This window comes from Protobothrops mucrosquamatus, unplaced genomic scaffold (assembly GCF_001527695.2).
Source record: "Protobothrops mucrosquamatus isolate PMUCROS unplaced genomic scaffold, P.Mucros_1.0 scaffold953, whole genome shotgun sequence".
Classification (NCBI taxonomy): domain Eukaryota; kingdom Metazoa; phylum Chordata; class Lepidosauria; order Squamata; family Viperidae; genus Protobothrops; species Protobothrops mucrosquamatus.
Window position 1 is genome coordinate 178,659 of NW_015387198.1, and position 19,616 is coordinate 198,274.

Below are 19,616 nucleotides of genomic sequence, written 5' to 3' on the forward strand. Positions count from 1 at the left end.
CGCCACGAGAGAAACCGGTCTGGTACTGATGAGGAGCCGATGGACAAAAGGCTTAAGTCTCTGTTTGAAGATATTTGCCTTGAAGAAATAGCCGAGTCTGAGGAAATGACAGAAGAGAAAATCTTGTCTATACTTAACTATATCCGGCAGGCCGAACAGGAAATGTCTTCAATTACAGGTTGGCAGAACGAGGCGCCCAGAGTCAAGGTGGAACCGACGTCTTCGGGACGCAGAATAAGCGGAGAACTGCTGAACCGATTGGATGACAGGTACAGAGCGATAAGGCTGAACACCCCCCCCCAAGCCTGAGACGGATCAATTCTTCTGCTTTTTTCACATTATGAAGTTGTTGTTAAGATAATTTGCCTTAATTGGTTTCCTGCTAGGTGGCAGTTAACAAGCAGGGACCAGTAGCTTAAGTATTTTACTGAATGATATTTTGTAGACCAAGTGGGATGTTCTCAAGACATAGATGTGCTCTGATATTTTAGGGCACCGAAATCAAAAGCAGCGCTTAAGCATCCTCGTTCAAAGCCGAGTCGAGATAGAAAGAATTCTAGAAGCAGATTGAGTGTAGCTCTCAAAAGGATTTAAAAGAGCAGAAATGAGAGAGAGAGAGAGAGACAGAGAGACAGAGACATACACACACACACACACAGAGAGAGAGAGAGAACCCTTATCACCAAGGGTTCCTGCTCCTTGTGGATGTGCCTACAATATCTAGCAATTTTATCAGGATCTTGTTGGCTGTTCCCATCACCCTGGGAATACAGAGAGAGACTTGCATAAGCCATAGGCTGTTCCCACGAGAACCCACGATCAAGCCCCTTAACACACCCACTGTGTGTCAGTGTCCATTGGGGGAACCCTTTCTTTCTTTGGAACTTGTCTGCTTTTCAAAAGCACCTTGCCATTATAGAGCAGAGAAGCCAGCCTGGACCTCCCCTTGCTCAAGTCCAGATTTATTTCTTAAGAGCATCGCAACGATCCTTCAGGACTCGTCTTGGCTAGAAACATCCCAGGGCACTTCTGGAATGATATCGGCTTCCAGAGCCACAACTGGTAGATCATTGCTTGCCTATAGCTGCAGTCAAGGCTTTTTGTTCACCCCTTTGTAAGTCATAAAATGTCAGCCTGAGCTGCTGAGCACCTGTGGAGAGGTGATTTAATGACACCGTTACTGATTCCTTGGGTTTGGCTCTTCCTCTCTTGCAGCCCTGGTCAGTGTCGAGATTCTATTACCTCATATTTCAAAGGGGAAGCGGGAAAGCTGGAGACCAACGGGAACTACTCAGAATCGACCTCAGAAGCAAAGGCTAAGACTTTTGCCCAGGACTCTGTGAACAGCCTAGGAAAACAGAGCGACAAGGAAACTGTGAAACCAAAAATGCCAAGCTCTCTCCGAGCTGAGCAGCAAACAATCTCATTAACATGCCACCAGAAATCCTTGCAAGAGGCAAGCAAGCCAGCAGTTGATACACCTAAAACCTCTGTGCCTGTTAGCGTGAAGAAGACAAGCTGGAATATTTCTGACAGCAGCAAGCCGAGATCAAAAGCTCAGGAAGACGATGGGATAGCGGCTGCGTCGGAACAAAAGGTATAAAACGCCACAAACTTTGATTTGCTCAGGGTAGGAGGGGACAGGCCACAATTCTCCACCTACTCTTGCGTGCCAAGCCCCTGTGGTGGCTATGTGGGGATCAAATGTGTAGAGCAGGGGTAGTCAACCTTGGCTCTTTTATGACTCGTGGACTTCAACTCCCAGAATTCCTGAGCCAGCCATGCTGAGGGGAAAGGGAGAGGTTTCCAAGCTGAGCTATGCTGACTCAGGAATTCTGGGAGTTGAAGTCCATGAGTCATAAAAGAGCCAAGTTTCCTATCATCTAGGCCAGGGGTAGGCATCCTTGGCTCTTTTATGACTCGTGGACTTCAACTCCCAGAATTCCTGAGCCAGCATGGCTCAGCTTGGAAACCTCTCCCTTTCCCCTCAGCATGGCTGGCTCAGGAATTCTGGGAGTTGAAGTCCACGAGTCATAAAAGAGCCAAGGTTGACTACTCCTGGTGTAGAGCATCGTGTTTTTATTCTGCAGTTCACCCTCCCCGTTTATTCACCAAACTCCTTAATTAAAGCCAGTGTAGATACATACATAAACGAGATGCTCAAATACAAAACGGGTGAGACATATGAGGAAAAGTCCCACAAAGGGCAGGAAATATATGTAAGATGCATCCAGCTGCCGAATGGCATCAAATCCTAGCTTAGCCCATTCCGGGGTGGGAGAAATCCCTAGGAAGTGTTTCAGTTGAGTAGCAGGTCGATCTTACTTCCAGCTGGAGGGTGGATACGCCATGCAAATAGTGCACTCACCAGCCGTTCTTCCCAATGACAGAATATGCATTGTTAGCTGGGAAAATATACCTATAGTAGCGGCCAAAATTGTGGAAACCTTTTGGGAAAAGTGTACAGTAGAAATGCTACCTTTGGTTAAGTTTCCACCCATTTTTCTTCTCGTTTCTTTGTAACTGTAGCCTTGTTCACTTAATAATACTATTTTACATCACTTTCTGGGCAACCAGTCAATTGTTTGTACCATTACTTTAATTTTATTACGTTTTACAAGCTCACTCAATGAAAGAACACAAAAAAAACCCCAACCAACTTGACAGCGATCACATAACACCCTAACAAATGTCCTCCTCTCAGCTTCAATACATGACGTCAATCACTGAATCCTACTGTGATCCGATTGGCTCATTGCCAAAACAAGATGACACCTGATTGGCTCTCTAAACACTCATGCTCATTGGCTACCACCAGATGAAGGAAAGCTACCTGAGATCCACCTGAGCAAGTTGTGCTTCCTTTTTCTGGTTATTTGGCTATAACTTTTCATAGAATACAGTACAGATAATTGAACAAACTATGTTGCATTACATTCTTGATTAAATTATCTTTCCATTGATATATAATTTTATGGTACTACTACTACTACAAAAAAGATGGTGTTATTAGCCATCAAACCTCAAAAATACACTTTCCCCAAAAGGTTTCCACAATTTTGGCCACTACTGTAAAGCTGGATGGGGAAGGTAAAGCATAAGGGACTATTTTGCTTTGGTGATCAGCAGAATCAGGCAAAATTATCAGCATAACTCCAATTTGAAACTGCTTTTCGAAGCACTGTTTCAAATCCTTGCATCACAGTAACAACAGCCACAACAATCTTAGTTTGGTTTGGAAAGAGATGGGCATGTTGGGCATATACCACTATGAGAATAGCTTTGGTTTTACAAAACATAGAGCAGTTGCTATAAGACAGTGGTGGCGAACCTATGGCACGGGTGCCAGAGGCGGCACTCGGAGCCCTCTCTGTGGGCACGCGCGCCGTCGCCCCAGTCCTAGGCCTTCAGCTGGGTTTTATAAAACCTTTTCGCTTTAGGCCTCCGCCGCCATGTGCAAAAAAAAAAGGTTCAGTCAATTTCAACTTCTCGCGGGAAAAAAAAAGATCTCGCAAAGTTGGAATTGATTGATTGAACTTTTTCGTCCCACCCGGTCTGCCATTATCACCGCAGCCACATCCACCCAATGGGCCACGCCCACCCAATGGGCCACACCCACCCGGCACTCCACGATGCATAAGTGGGTTTTGGGTTGCAGTTTGGGCACTCGGTCTCTAAAAGGTTCACCATCACTTCTATAAGATGAAAGGGTCTTTGAGGATAGCAAGGAAGAGTGGGGAAAGACATGTCTGCACTCTGGTCCCTCCTTGCTGATAAAAAGCTTGTCGACACAAGAGTTTACAGCTGTTGCACAAGCCTGTGCACATCTGTTTTATGCCGTAAACCAGACATGTCAAACACAAGGCCCGGGGGCCGGGTGCGGCCCGCGAAGTGGTTTCATGTGGCCCACGAAGCCATCCTGGAAACAGTGAGGGAACGGTCCCCGCTGCCTTGGCCCTGGCCGGCTGGGAGCCAATGTACAATTTTGTGGTGGCCATCTTGGCATTTGCTCCGGTGGACCATGCCTTGGCACTTGCCCCGGTCCCACCCCCTTCTGCCAGAGACCCTCAGATCTGTCCCACTCCTGCCCAGGCCCCCCATAGGCACCCTTGACGCGAATGATGTAGAACTGGCCACGCCCACCCAGTAGGCCACACCCACTCCATCCACACCCACCCAGTAGGCTGCACCCACTCTGGCCACACACCCCCACCCCCCCCAGGGCAACCGCAATGCTGATGTGGCCCTCAGTGAAATTGAGTTCGACACCCCTGCCGTAAACGATATCAAGGCGACATGGCCGCACGCACCACATTTAGAAGTGTGGTTCCCCAGGAGCCAAATGGCACACGTTCCCAGTAGGGTAATTGGGGGGAGGTGAATCTAAATTTGGGGGGGGCAACCATTTCCCCGCTGCTCTTGCTCAGATTCGTTTTTATGTTTTAAAACGAGCCAGTAAAAATGTACCCAAACTGCATTTATCAGGAGTTGAGTGAGAGTGACAGTGAGTGTGAGGTTCAGAGTGATTCCAGTTCAGACGAAGAGCAGAGGATCGTTACGAGGGTTTATCGCCGGCGGTTCATTCTGAAGGTATTGTGCTGTTGTGGTGCCCCTGGCATGGAGTGGACTTGGACTGCAGTGCAGATAGAATGGCCCGACCATTAGACTCTCTCTTTGTGTTGCCCCCTCGCACAACTTAACAGGCCCGTTGGGAGGACCTACCAGATTGCACTCTGGGGTTTTGCTTATAATCCCATCTTGTGATGCATGGCTGTGTATATGCATGACTCTAAATGCACTGGAGTGTAGTTGAATACCCTACATGTGTTCAAGAGCAGTGTAGTAACTGGGGGCTGCTACAGCTGGAAAGATAAGTCAGGAGCCAGGGGGAAGAGTCCTGGGTGCCAGTCAAGCTCCTTAGAAGGTCCTCAGCTTGTCTGCTGCGTTGAGAATCGGGAGCGAGTCTGTCCCACAGCCAGGGTTGAAGAAGGATTCGATCCTGCTCGTGTTTGTCCATGCAGTTGTGGATGTCACTCTGCCTTTCATCTTAAGAGGCAAAATGTCCCGAAGCAGCCCCGCAGCTTAAGCAATTACACTCTCAAAACCAATGTGTTAACTCAGCTTCTCTTTCTCACAACGTTCTCTTGGATGTCTTCCTCAAAGCCACTCGTGTAAATACAAGCACACACGATTACTGCTGTTCGGTTGAACAGCAAAGAGTACTTGTAAGTGTCAAGGGTTGGGTGGGACATTTATCACAGCCCCCGTGTCCAGACATGCGTTCTAGGTAGTCCAAATCACAATGTCAACAGAGACACTGGACCTCTTCCAGTTTTGTGCTGTGGTGGACCTGTTTGGGCTTTGCTCCCGATCCAGTTTGACAGGAATCCTGGAGACTTCCCAATTTTCGTAAGCCTCCTTGTGAAGGCAGCTCTGAGGAAGCTGATCTGTTTGTTGTAGGTTGTGACGCTGATCTGCTGATGCTGTTGGGATAACAAAGGAGATGATTCAGTTTATATCCTACCTTGTTCAGCTTTTCCCAGAGTTGTCAAGAGATGAGTGGGGGGGGGTAAAACAGGGACATAGAAGAGTTTGTCTTCATTTTAGCAGCATAAAGATGGAGTTATCAACTGTCTAATCTTTCCCTGTAGTTAATTTAGTCCCCAGCCATCCTGGTATTGTTTAAGGCTCTTAAAACTCTCAGGATCAACTGGATTGGATGTTTTGCATAATATGGTGACACTTTCCATACAATGAAACATGTTGCACAAGCAGTGTGATTGTGTGCTAAATAATGACCAGCTGGAGCTTCTTGAGATAAGTGGGAAGCCTTATCTGCCCGAAGTCATTGGGAATAAAGCAGCTCTTTTTTTTTTACTCATTCTGGTGAACTATTTTTCACGAAGAACTAATCTTCGTTCACGGGTTGTACTAGAACCAGCACAACTAAGCATGGACTTCTCCTGAATAAAGATCCATAAAATTGTACAAGCAATAACTTTTGTCTTGAAAAAAGATTTATGGAGAATTGAGATGGTAGCAGGGAAGAATTATTTCAGAGGAATCTCAGGGCTATCCAAATGAAGTAGTGATTGGGCCCTATAACTTTTGGGAGGGAGCTCTTACAAAGCCTTCTCCATGGGTTTAGCCCTACGTTTCCTAGACAAATTTCCTAGGTATATAGCATCAAATCCACAGCATAAATTGCTTCCCAGAGAGGAAAGGCTGGCCCACATTTCCTGAAAGCAACAGCCAGCCATAAATGACCTTTGACAACATAATTATATATTCAGCATTAGCCACAGAATCTAAACCATGAATCCTGTATCATAATACACCCTACAGCAGTGGCCAAAATTGTGGAAAACTTTTGGGAAAAGTGTACAGTAGAAATGCCACCTTTGGTTAAGTTCCCACCCATTTTTCTTCTCATTTCTTTATAGCTGTAGCCTTGTTCACTTCATAATACTATTTTGCATCGCTTTCTGGGCGACCGTCAACTCTTTGCACCATGACTTTAATTTTATTACGTTTTACAAGCTCACTCAATGAAAGAACACAAAAAAACCCAACTAACTTGATAGCGATCACATAACACACTGACAAACGTCCTCCTCTCAGCTTCAATACAGGACATCAATAACTGAATCCTACTGTGATCTGATTGGCTCATGGCCAAAACAAGATGACACCTGATTGGCTCTCTAAAAACTCACGCTCATTGGGTACCATCAGATGAAGGAAAGCTACCTGATATCAACCTAAGCAAGTTGTGCTTCCTTTTTCTGGTTATTTGGCTATAACTTTTCATAGAATACAGTACAGATAATTGAACAAGCTATGTTGCATTACATTCTTGATTTAAATTATCTTTCCATTGATATATAATTTTATGGTACTACTCCAAACAAAAAAAGGTGGTGTTATTAGTCATCCAACCTCAAAAATACACTTTCCCCAAAAGGTTTCCACAATTTTGGCTACTGCTGTAGATGTTGGACTGTCTCTAACAAAAAAAAATCTTGCTTGGCCTGGCATGAGTTTATGGCTTGGCCTGGTGTTGAAAAAGCAGCAGATGGCCCCAAGTGAGCAAGGCTAATCCTTTTGACTTGTTCTCTACTAGGGCAAAGAAGCCCGAAACATTCCAGGTGAATCGGTCACACGAGAACAGTTCACCGACGAGGAAGGCAACACCGTCACTCGAAAAGTAAATCACCTTCTGCAGATTCGTGTTTCTCCCTCTTTCTTGAGAGTCCTAATGATGGATTCTTTGCCCGTCCGTTCTGTCCTTCCGGGCTCGGGCAGAACATGTATCAACTTTTTGTTTTTGTTTTTCCTATGTTATTTCTCACAGGTTACCCGGAAAGTATTAAGACGCCTTGTTGTCCCACACGTGAAAAAACCTATCAGGGTAAATGAAAAAGCTGAGTGGGGTGCAATGGCTCCCTCTGGGCTCAAATCGCGGGTTGAGTGGCTGGTGGCTTGCCAATTAACCTCTGCCCCCCGCTCCCCCCCCCCAAGGCAAAATGCTTGTGCTTTCAGCAAGTGGTGCATCTGATCTGAAAGGATAAACTCTCCAGGGCCTGTGTGTTAGCCAGCAACTGCTCTTACCACCTGGTGGCTCCAGATGAAACTTCCCAGGCTGTTCTGGCTAGTGGGGCTTTTACTAGCAAAACTTGCAAATAGGTAACACTGTCTTGGGCTCTTCCTTGTGGGCGCTTTGTTCCTCCCATCTTCTGCCTCCTGGTCAGTTTCATTTACAAAAGGAAAGACAGGTTGCTGAGCGTTTTTGTTGGTCTTAAGAGGATTTGGGGGCTGAGGGTGCAAATTTTAGGCTAAACCTTCTAGAATGAGCCCCCCCCCCAGTAGATCCTGCAGGACGTGCCCAAGTTCAACATGGCAAGCGATCCAGAGTCCAAGCATGAAACTGCTTATGGGCCATCCAGTTGTTTTCAACTCCTGGTTGACCACATACAGTAGTGGCCAAAATTGTGGAAACCTTTTGGGAAAACTAAATTCTTGTGGAAAACGAAAGGACTCTTACGAATTCCAGAGGGGTTTAGCAGAGAAGTTTATTTGCGCAGGTTCAGAAGCATAAAGACAAGCAATTCTGAACAAGGAGGGCGGGATTAGACTTCAGTTTTATACTATCCTTCTTTCGGGAACAAAGGACTACACATGGTAATACACATTGTAATACATTAGGATCGTTTCTCACGGGCATACAATGGAAGGTTTTGCTACATACAAAGTATCTATGTGCAATGCGCATTTGGTTAGTCACATATTACTGACACAGAATTTTCCCAGTGATTATGCATTACATCATTATTCTAGCAATTATGCAGACAAATCATTATTCCAGCAATTGTTCATTTTACTACATTAGTATTTTTGAGTATAAAGGCTTAGAAGCCAATCCTCACCTGTGGATTGCATATTACAGTAGTGGCCAAAAATGTGGAAACCTTTTGGGAAAAGTGTACAGCAGAAATGCCACCTTTGGTTAAGTTTCCACCCATTTTTCTTCTCATTTCTTTATAACTGTAGCCTCGTTCACTTCATAATACTATTTGACATCACTTTCTGGGCGACCAGTCAACTCTTTGTACCATGACTTTAATTTTATTACGTTTTACAAGCTCACTCAATGAAAGAACTAAAAAAAAACCAACCAACTTGATAGCGATCACATAACACACTGACCAATGTCCTCCTCTCAGCTTCAATACATGACATCAATAACTGAATCCTACTGTGATCTGATTGGCTCATTGCCAAAACAAGATGACACCCGATTGGCTCTCTAAACACTCACGCTCATTGGCTACCATCGGATGAAGGAAAGCTACCCGATATCAACCTAAGCAAGTTGTGCTTCCTTTTTCTGGTTATTTGGCTATACCTTTTCATAGAATACAGTACAGATAATTGAACAAACTATGTTGCGTTACATTCTGGATTAAATTATCTTTCCATTGATATATAATTTTAGGGTACTACTCCAGGAAAAAAAAAAGTGGTGTTATTAGCCATCAAACCTCAAAAATACACTTTCCCCAAAAGGTTTCCACAATTTTGGCCACTACTGTAAGTAGCTGTTTCCCCCGGGACCTGGTTTTTCAAATTTAAATAGATATCTGATTCATATATTGTCTTCCCTTCTCACAGAACACCCTTATTATTTCTCCCAGTTGATCAGTCCTTACACTCAAGAGGGCAATCACGTTTTCTATCAGCTGGGCAGATTTTTTTTTTAAAAAAAAAAATCTAATCATCTGTCTTTTTCTAAATAATGAACAAGGGGTACACATCAACACAAGGCCCAGGTTCTCACTTTTATGCTTTTTTTTTTTTTGAGAGTGACCCTAGGACTTAAGAAGTCCTGAAAAGGAATCCCCATTGTTAGTACTTTCCTTCCCTCGTACAATGACACCAGCCCACCAGAAAAACTCATCGGATCAAACAGCATTTGAGGTTGGCTGCAGGTCTTGACCTCTGGCAACGGCGGGAGAGGTCCATGGACCATCAAAAGCCAAAGAGAAGAGAAGGCAAATCCTGGGGACGCTTGAAGGGTGTGGATGAAGGGTTCAAATGCTCCTTGGAGGAGATGCATTCCTAACTATGCTTTCAGAGGAGATGGTGTGGCTGTGGGCAGAGACAAACACATCTGCCTGCCAGACACCTGCTGGGATCTCCACCTTTCTTTCCTGTTCCCTTCTGTTCTTGGGAAGATGCTCCTTACACCTGGAATCTGGAAACTCTGGAGCAAAACAGGAAACGTCTTTTCCCCAGGAATCAGCCGCAATCTTTCTCCAAGGCTGCCAAGCCCAAGCTGCTTTGGCGTTTGCCCTGTTGACTTGTAAATCTAACATTGGAGTAATAATAATAATAATAATAATTAAAAGAGGTGTCGGTTTTAATTAGGGAGCAGTGGGAGGATGTGGAAAAGAAGGCCAGATGCATCAGATTACGTGAGGTAAAGATTTGCAAGGAAACGGAGCAGCTGTTAATCAGAACAAACAAATCAGGGCAGCGGGGGAAGAGAAGATTCGTTTCTTGGAACAGCAGAAGCAACACTGAAACTTAAAGAGTCTGTCTGAGGTCTAAACTTTATCTATCTGATTATCCCTAATTCTCCAAGGGCAGGGGTAGGCCACCTTGGCTCTTTTATGATTCGTGGACTTCAACTCCCAGAATTCCTGAGCCAGCATGGCTCAGCTTGGAAACCTCTTCCTTTCTCCTCAGCATGGCTGGCTCAGGAATTCTGGGAGTTGAAGTCCATGAGTCATAAAAGAGCCAAGGTTGCCTACCTCTGGCCTAGGCCTAGGCTGCTTTATAACTCGTGGACTTCAACTCCCAGAATTCCTGAGCCAGCCACGCTAAGGGGAAAGGGAGAGGTTTCCAAGCTGAGCCATGCTGGCTCAGGAATTCTGGGAGTTGAAATCCAGGAGTCATAAAAGAGCCAAAGTTGCCTACCCCTGCCCTAGGCCTCAGAATTCCTGAGCCAGCATGGCTCAGCATGGAAACCTCTCCCTTTCCCCTCAGCGTGGCTGGCTCAGGAATTCTGGGAGTTGAAGTCCACGAGTCATAAAAGAGCCAAGGTTGCCTACCCCTGTCCAAGGGCTATGGGGACAATTGTCCAGAATCCCAGGCCAGGTAGAGAAACTTCCCAATTTTCTAAGGTCCTCAGCCAAGACTCCATGGGGTTCCCCACTTCCTGTCTCCTTCAAACCTTTCCTGCTGTCTCTCAGGGATTGGACCTCGGGGTTCATCGTAGAAGACCTAAAGGTAACAAGCTGGCCATTTCAATAAAGTCCACCCTTCAAGTTACTACAGGTAGTCCTCAATGTATGACCACAATTGAGCCCAAATTTATGTTGCTAAGTAAGACATTTATTAAGCGAGTTTTTGCCCTATTTTACCATCGTTCTTGCCACATTTGTTAAGTGGCTCGCTGAAGTTGTTAAGTTAGTAACATGGTTGTTAAGAGAATCTGGCTTCCTAATTGAGTTTGCTTGTCAGAAGGTTGCAAAAGGTGATCACGTGATCCCGGAACACTGCAACCGTCATAAAAATCAGTTGCCAAACATCTGAACTTGGATTACATGATTCTGCAATGGTTATATGTGTGAAAAATGGTCATAAGTCACTTTTTTGGTATTGTAACTTTGGTCATGAAATGAACTGTTGTAAGTCAAGGACTACCTATAACCCTGGATCAGTTATTCATCTTCTATATTCCTTAGCAAAATGCAGCAAAACCTCAACTGAATGGACCATTGAGGTGGAGGAAATAGAATTTACAGTATTGATGTAATTGATATTGCATCAATCAATCAATCAATCAATTTATTACAGCCGAAGGCCAACACATAAATTAAACATTCAAATAAAACAAAACTAAACAGAACCATCCCAAGAAGACCTAGCAACATGTTACAATTAATGACGTGATCAATGGGTGACAAAGGTCTGCCTAGTTTTACAGACAGTATAACAAAAATTAGCTTCAGAAAAACTGAATCATACTGGCCTGACAATAAAAATACATTTGAGTGTAGTCTAATGTATTGCATCATTTTATATCTTTTGTGTAATTACATTGTCAGTGGTTTTTTCCCTGGTTTGCCTCCATTTTTGCCCTTTCTTTAATTCTCTCATTACTCTAATGGCACGAATGGAGATAAATGACGTAAAGGGACGTCGTGACGGAAGTGATGTAAATTAGATCAGTTGTAATAGTGGCGAATATCAGTTGTCTGAAATGTTGTGGAAATAATGGATTTTCTCCACTATTTAGGAATGAAGTCCAAAATTTAAAAAAAAAAATGCCCATTGCGTATGCCGTCTGCTGGAGTCTATAAAGAATCAAGGTTTTGACTATATTGCTAAGTTGTGAATTTTCAAATGGGAAAAAAAATATTTGGGGGTCTTTTACTATTTTTATTGCAGATATGTTTCGCTTTGGCAGATATCCCCTTTTTGCAGTTGCATCTTCCGTGACTAATCTTATTTAATTTAAAGCTTTGAACCTTCCTTAAATCAGCAGAATTTGGCTTGCAAAGGGGTCTGCTAACTTGGAATCCCCCCAGCATGGGATTTTTGTAAACCGGGGGAAGGAATAATGAAATCTTTGGAATTCTGTTTGATGTTCAAGAACTTATTTCAGGATGATGAACCCGGAATGGTGCTACTGTCGTGAGTTAGCACGTGTGTCATCATCTTTATGTGGCTACTGGCTACTCACCTTTCGCTGCTCCCAGTGGTCTGTGTAGATTTTACAATTTACCTTGTATAATTGCTATGATGAGTACATCCGCTTGATATCTGATGGTGTGTCCTCTTGTTAAACCAGGGAGAAGGGTGTAAAGTGAAAATGAAAAAAGAAGTCCGGCACGCAGAGAAGACAACCTACTCATAACAGCCAAACAGTGAATGGTTAGTTGAATGTATAACTCTTGTATTCTTAATACTTGGAGCAATTAAGGAATCTTTACGAAGCAATATGAGACCTGGAGCTTACTTTCTTGGCATGCCTTCCTTCGGGGCTTAGCAATTTCTGCATTGCCCTTCCGTCGTTGGGCTGATGGGGCTTCCACCATTAAATGAGATGGGGACCCTCTGGGAACAGTGAGGTCAAAGGTCAGAGAAGTGCCCTGCAGTCCAGAGGGAAGTAAATCTCTGGGGGGGGGGGAAGTTAGAAGGGAGGATTTTCTAGAGTTGTTAAAGTAACAATCACAGCGGTGGCTGTTCTTTAAAAGTTAATTTTGTGGATCACCTACAGCAGTGATGGCGAACCTTTTAGAGACCGAGTGCCCAAACTGCAACCCAAAACCCACTTATGCATTGTCGGGTGCCGGGTGGGTGTGGCCCATTAGCTGGATGTGGCCCATTGGGTTGGCATGGCCCATTGGGTGGGCATGGCCCATTGGGTGGGCGTGGCTGCGGTGGTAACGGCAGACTGGGTGGGACTAAAAAGTTCAATCAATCAATTCCAACTTTGCGAGATCTTTTTTTTTCCCTACGAGAAGTTGAAATTGACTGATTGATTGAACCTTTTTTTTTTTTTGTACATGGCGGTGGAGGCCTAAAGCGAAAAGGTTTTATAAAACCCAGCTGAAGGCCTAGGACTGGGGTGACGGCGCACGTGCCCACAGAGAGGGCACCACTGGCCTTCAGGGACCAAGGTTCTGAGAACTCTTGATTTTTCTAATTCCACTAATTTTATCTTTATTTTTTATATATATTTTATGTATTTATTTAGTTTATTGACTCCTTTTTAAATTGCCTGGCTCCCAAAATGTCTCTGGGCACAACATTGAAAACAGAATAAAACTATGTAACATTTTTTTTAAAAAAAAAGCACAATTGCCTGAAGAAAGCAATTAGAAACATTCTAAAGGTAGCCCCCAATACCTTAACCCATGACTGGAGGGAATAACTATGGATTTAGGGCTTACTTGAAGAAGGTTGCAACAGAAAAGACCCATTTTTTAGGTTGACAAAGCTTAATTGATGGAACCTGAATGGAGCTGATGCTGCCTGATCAGACAGATATGATGGGGGGGACAGGCCGTCCTTCAGCGGGCTGGGCACTATGCCATTTAAGTTTACTCATCCACTACTAGTCTGATTGGATGTGAGTTACATTTTGTAACCTACAAAGCCAGATAACTTCAAACATGGAATTTTTTTGTTCTGATCTCATTTGTTTAGCTCGTTGAATTGAGAAACATTTTCCTGTACAGGTGGCTAAAAACCAACTTTGTTTAACCAGCGCAGATCTTGAAAAACACTAGATCTGTCTTGTTCTCGCTATGCTTCCGTTTTGCTCTAATATGGTAGCTAGGGGTGGGTAATCCTTGCACTTCAAGTACTCATCCTCTTGGCCCAGGACAACTCTCTTGGTGGAAGCTCACATGCTGTAACTCAGCGGTCTATGGGCAGCTGAAGATGTGGTCCAACATGGCCTAACCTGGACCAGACGAATGGGTCAATACAGCGGGGGTTGTAAGGTGGATCATCTGTTTTATGGAAGAAATGCAGAATTGTTATTTGTGGTTGAAAGGCTCAATGCTATTCCAACGGACGTTTCTAACCCGTTTCTATTCTTTCTCTTTCTCTCTTCCCCATCCTTTTTCCACCCGACCCAAGACTGTGTGCTTTTACTGCCAGTATTCTAGAGAGAAACTCGAAGACGAATGAAATCAACAGGAATTATCAAGTCACGGACAAAAGTGTGTGTGTGTGTGTGCGCTCGCGCGCGTCTGTGTGTTTGCTGCTTCCACACATTAACCGCATGGTTTTTATGTGAAGAACACCACAAAAAAAAAAAAAAAATTAATTTAGCATGAGCCAGTTCTACACGAGCATGGAAATTCACTTTTATTCACACCATCGGAGAGGATGCAGCGAGAAGTGACGGACACGTTCCAAGGTGCTCCGAGGCGACCGCTTCAAAGGAAGCAACACGAGCCCATGGCGAAACGGAGGGATTCCTGTTGCAAGAGAGATTCAAATGACACCGGAGAACGGTTCAAACCACAAAAAGGCACTAAAAATGATTAAAATCCACAATAGCTCGCCTTATTTTTCTCAGACCCAAAACTGTCAGGGTACTAAAATACACCTTTGGGGGGGGGTTGTTTTGTTTTCATTTTTTTTAAAGAAAAAAAGAAGACTAACATTGCTTGTTTCATTGTAAATAACACGATGTAAATTCTAAAGAGAAATAAGAGGATCCAGGCTGATCAGGCACTGCCTCCTAGCTCACAAACTGAATGGTGCGTTTGCATTGAAAAGAAAATCAGGGTCTCGGACGGCCGCTAACACCCGCCGAGGTGTATTCTGGGTGTATCTTCACAGATTCTTGTACATTTAGCGATGATAATGTTTGTATATGCAAAAAAAAAAAAAAAAAGGCTAGCTTGATTTTAAAAAAAAATCTTTCAAAATCTCCCGCCAATTTAATGATTCCTAAGATGGGGAATTCTGTAGTTCTGTGAAACCAAGGATTCTCTCCGGAGTACCAATATTTTGATGCATGCGTTCCGCCTTATTTTGATGAACTCTTTTTCCAGTTTTGCAAATATATTAGATTGTGAGGTGACAGGATGAGGTCCCGGGGCGCAATTCATCAATCACCGCTGCCAAGGAACCCCTCCTCATTTCGGCATGGGTGGGGGGACCGAGGCCGCCTGGACACGGCCCCTGTTGGAGAGCAGGGCTGATTCTGAGAGCCTATCCATAACCTCTAAAGGCAAAGCCCCCCCCCCATCTAATATTTGTTGCTCCTGCCAGTTTTTGCAGTGGGAATGATCTCAAACCTATCGGAAATCATAACATATACAGTAGTTGCTTTTGGGGAGGTGGGGTGCTACCTGTCCTGCTTTCCACTGGGGGAAAACGCTTGAAGCTTTTGGCAGTTTGGGGTGATGCTCTTGGGAGCGCTGGTGGGGGATATTTTTTAAGAAAAAAAGTGGGGGGAGAGAAAGAAGGAAGAGAATTTCTTAGCTAACAGAGTGGCAGCACGCTGTAAAAAAATATTACTCTATTGTGTACTGGCTCTTGAGACGTAGAATCTTTCAGGAAGCCAATCATGTGTAATCATCCTAGCAGATTAATATTAGGTTGTTAAGGCTGCTGTGTTTTAAAGGGCATTTTTATTTGGGGTTTTTTTTTTGGTGAAATACTTTTAATTTGTTAATTATCTTCATACGGAAACAGGATCGGTTGATAATAGCTCTAATTACTTATGTACGAAAAACAAAAAAAACCCACAAACACTGGATGATCTAGTTGATAATTTAAGCATAAAATAAATTGTGTTGAAACACTTCAATGACGTGGCGGTTGCAGAATGCTTTGTGTGCCTGGTGTTAATCTCCTAAGCCAGCTTTGCCTTCCCCCTTTCTCCCCCCCTCGGGATGGTGAATTGCTCCACTCCTCCTCAGCAACAGTAACAGTAAAAGGGTTGGGAAGGGACCTTGGAGGTCATCTAGTCCAACCCCCTGCTCAGGCGGGAAACCTACACTGTTTCCGAGAAACGGTTGTCAAATCTCTTCTTAAAAGTCTCCAGTGATGGAGCACCCACAACTTCCAAAGGCATTTTGTTCTACTGGTTAATTGTTCTCCATGTTAAGGAATTTTCTCCCGAGTTCTAGGTTGCTTCTCTCCTTGATTAGTTCCATCCGTTGCTTCTTGTCTTGCCTTTTTGGGGTCGCACCTGTCTTTTTATTCCTCACCCTTCTTTATTTCACTTTTCATCCAGGTCTGCCTTTTGTGAAAAGCAAATTTCCCCCACCCCCAATTTCTCTTTTTCTTTCCCAGAAGAGCTGCTCATGTTTCTCTTCCTTTCCATGCCTGCTGATAGTTACCTCTGAGATCTTCCATCTCAGGCCTTTGGGGGTGGCTTGGAGGTGGTGGGAATGCTCAATTTTCAGAGCCAAGGACCCTGAGTTCTCCCCCCCTCCCCATGAAGCCAAAATCTCATCTCCCTCCTGAGCCAAGCACTTCTGGAGCCGAAGGTCCTACCTAGGCCTTTCTCACAAACACAGCCATTTCTGTACTTCAAGTGATATGTGAACCATTAAAGGAGCGCAGAGATTGTTTTACTGACGCACAGCTGAAGGGTGACTGGATCACAGATGGAGAACAAATATAATTCTGGAAATACAAATGAAGATGAAAGTAGAAGATGAAATGAAATGAAAGTAGAAACTTTCTGTCCGGGGAATGGGAAGATAAACTTTTTTCCAACTACCAACAATTGTGTCATTTAATAACCAGTGGGAATGCCATCTATTTTAATGCTGACTGACATGCACAGGGTATGAAGGGATATTTTTTTTGGGGGGGAGCCTCTTGAGATTTTTCCATTCTTTCAACCAGACAATGGAAGGTGGGTGTATAAATTGTGCTGCTTATCAGTATCAAAGCCGCTGTTTCAGTAACAAGGGGATAGATTGAAACTCTGGCATTTTCTTTATCTTTTTGCAAACTACCGTACCTTTGAGAAGTGTTCTTGATGACCCTGGATTCACACCTTTGTGTTATTTGTGTAATGCCCAAGGGCTTTCAGACTCTCAACCAGATTTCTTTAGGTCAGGGGTAGGCAACCTTGGCTCTTTTATGACTCGTGGACTTCAACTCCCAGAATTCCTGAGCCAGCCATGCTGAGGGGAAAGAGAGGTTTCCAAGCTGAGCCATGCTGGCTCAGGAATTCTGGGAGTTGAAGTCCACGAGTCATAAAAGAGCCAAGGTTGCCTACCCATGGTATAGGTGAACACCAGATGAACAGATGGCTAGTTTAACATTACTATTTTTCCATTCTCATTAAACTAGGAGTTACCAAGCAGCCAGAAAGTTAGTTCTTCACCTCAAATGTTTCTTTTAAAGAGAAAATTTTAACAATTATCTCAGTTCTCAAATTTATTAAAACTGTAGCTTTATGTTACTTCCACTTCAGTATTATGTATTTCTGTCCCCCATAAAAGAAATTAAAACGCTGCTTCCATTCATGTTTGGAGGTTTTAGCTTCTTGGGAGCCTTTCCCAGGAAATTCAGTTGTAAAATAGTAAAGAATCAATGTTCTTATCCAGTTTCAAACATGCTATTTACGATGCTAATTAGTGCCTTTCTTCTTCGGTTGTCAGCAGCTAATGGCTGGCCACAGGAATGTAGCCAGTCTTTCCCCTGCCGGTTTGGAGGGCTTTCCTTGGATCGAACGGAAAGACCGCCGTTTCTCCATGATCGACAAGGCACCCCTCCTTCTTCATCGCCTCTTTGGGGCGACTTTAGGCCTTTTTAGGGCCTCCAGCAGGGTGAAATCGGGCGTGGAAGGCAGAGCCCTGCCTTCCTGCATCCGTCTTACCGTGACGCAAAACCAGAAATCTACCAATGTTTTCTTCTTAAAGACTCATCAGAGAAGACACAGATCTTCTTGAAGGCCAGCAATACACAACATTTGAGGAGGATAGGCAACTGTTCAGGAGGAGGGGAGACGTGAGGATGGTCTCAAGGAGAAAGACGACATCCCAATGGGATGGGACTTGCAGGGGGGGAAAAAGGGATCTAGTAGATTTCCATTTTTTCTTGCAAACAATGGGATTTTTTCAGAAGAGGGGAGAAGAAACAAGGAGGTCAGCTATTCTGGACTAATCTCAGCTCTCGGTTTGACCGACTGAAGACGTCAGGCGTCTTCTGAAAGAAAGTAACCATGTCAAACTGGAATCGAAGCCACCTCGGTGAGGAGAATTTGAAGAAGCAGTTTATGTACTTTGGACTTCAGGAAGTTAGATTTTAACAACCAGAGATGGACGTCGGGCAGTGTTCCAGGCCTTGAAGTTCTACAGAGGTCCTGAAAATGCAGGCAGAAATGAGTGTAATGAAATGAGGAAAGCTTAAAGAGATGAACGTAGACCTCATGGACAAGCTGAAAAGCAAAAGGGAGATGAAAAGGCCATAGCCATCATCTGAAGCTGAAAGGGAACTTAAAGATGAGCTGGGGTGAGGAAGGCCTGGGAAGGAAGAGAGCCTCGTCCACAGGAAGTTAGATGGGGAAGACCTGTTTCATGTCATCCTTCTATCAGAAGAGGGAGAGAGCCATGGCTGAGATGTCTGAGGAAGAGAAGAGAACCCAACTTCTGGGAGATAAAGGAGGCATCACAAGAAGCCCCCTTGCTACCCTAAACAAATTATGTTCCCATGATCTGAAATTCCTCTCCGGCAGAAGTGCAGATTATAATCTCAGAAAAATCCAGAGGTGCCAGTAGAGAAGAACAAAGGTAGTCTTGGTATCCAAAAATGGGAAGGAGGAGTAGACACCCTATCCATGAGCACTTTAGGATACAGGTGCTCTCAGAAGCAAGGGTGAACGTGTCAAGGATATCCAGTTCATACGATCCATGTATGTTAGGGTCTCCAGGTCACAGCATCAGTTTGAGGAAGGCTGCTTTATACCACAATTAAATTCAGGTTTTTTTTATTAAAAGTTTTATAAAAGTTTTACAATATAATTGCCCCCCTCTCCAAAACCCTCCCTCCCCCTCCCCCCTCCCTTTCCCCCCACTTCCCAGAGCTAATCACAGGATTAACAATAGGATAATCATATTCTATCTAACATTAATCAATTATTAGAATAACAAATCTGTAAAATCCTTTAACTCTCTTTTTAACATAAAATATATTAAGATTAGACACAATAATAATAATATCATATTAATAATTAAAAATAAGGATAAATAAACTGTATAACAACAATAATACTCTAAAATTCACTCAAAAACCAAATGGAACTTTTTGGTCCCATATTTCTTCTCAATATAATCTATCCATCTTCTCCAAACCGAAATATATCTTTCTTGTGAATAATCCTTCACATAAGCGGAAATCTTGGCCATTTCTGCTAAATTTGAGACTTTAAGTGACCATTCTTCTATAAATTCAGGTTTTGATTGAATTTCCACTATCAGGAGACCAAAGAGGGAAGCTGTAGCCCAAGACAGGGGTAGGCAACCTTAGCTCTTTTGTGACTGGTGGACTTCAACTCCCAGAATTCCTGAGCCAACATGGCTCAGCTTGGAAACCTCTCCCTTTCCCCTCAGCATGGCTGG

The 19,616-nt window shown here is 43.8% G+C and overlaps 1 protein-coding gene across 1 annotated transcript in view; it reads left to right on the forward strand.

Annotated features, from left to right (window-relative positions):
• Positions 1 to 15,844, forward strand: part of ANK3 (ankyrin 3) — a gene marked incomplete at its 5' end in the record, with an annotated part of 147,572 nt that extends 131,728 nt beyond the window's left edge. The window contains 8 exon segments of the mRNA XM_029284794.1: positions 179 to 269; positions 1,216 to 1,597; positions 2,839 to 2,855; positions 4,428 to 4,590; positions 7,124 to 7,207; positions 7,355 to 7,411; positions 12,359 to 12,441; positions 14,158 to 15,844. Coding sequence (XP_029140627.1) covers positions 179 to 269; positions 1,216 to 1,597; positions 2,839 to 2,855; positions 4,428 to 4,590; positions 7,124 to 7,207; positions 7,355 to 7,411; positions 12,359 to 12,424 — 860 coding nt within the window.
• Between the last annotated feature and the right edge of the window lie 3,772 nt (positions 15,845 to 19,616).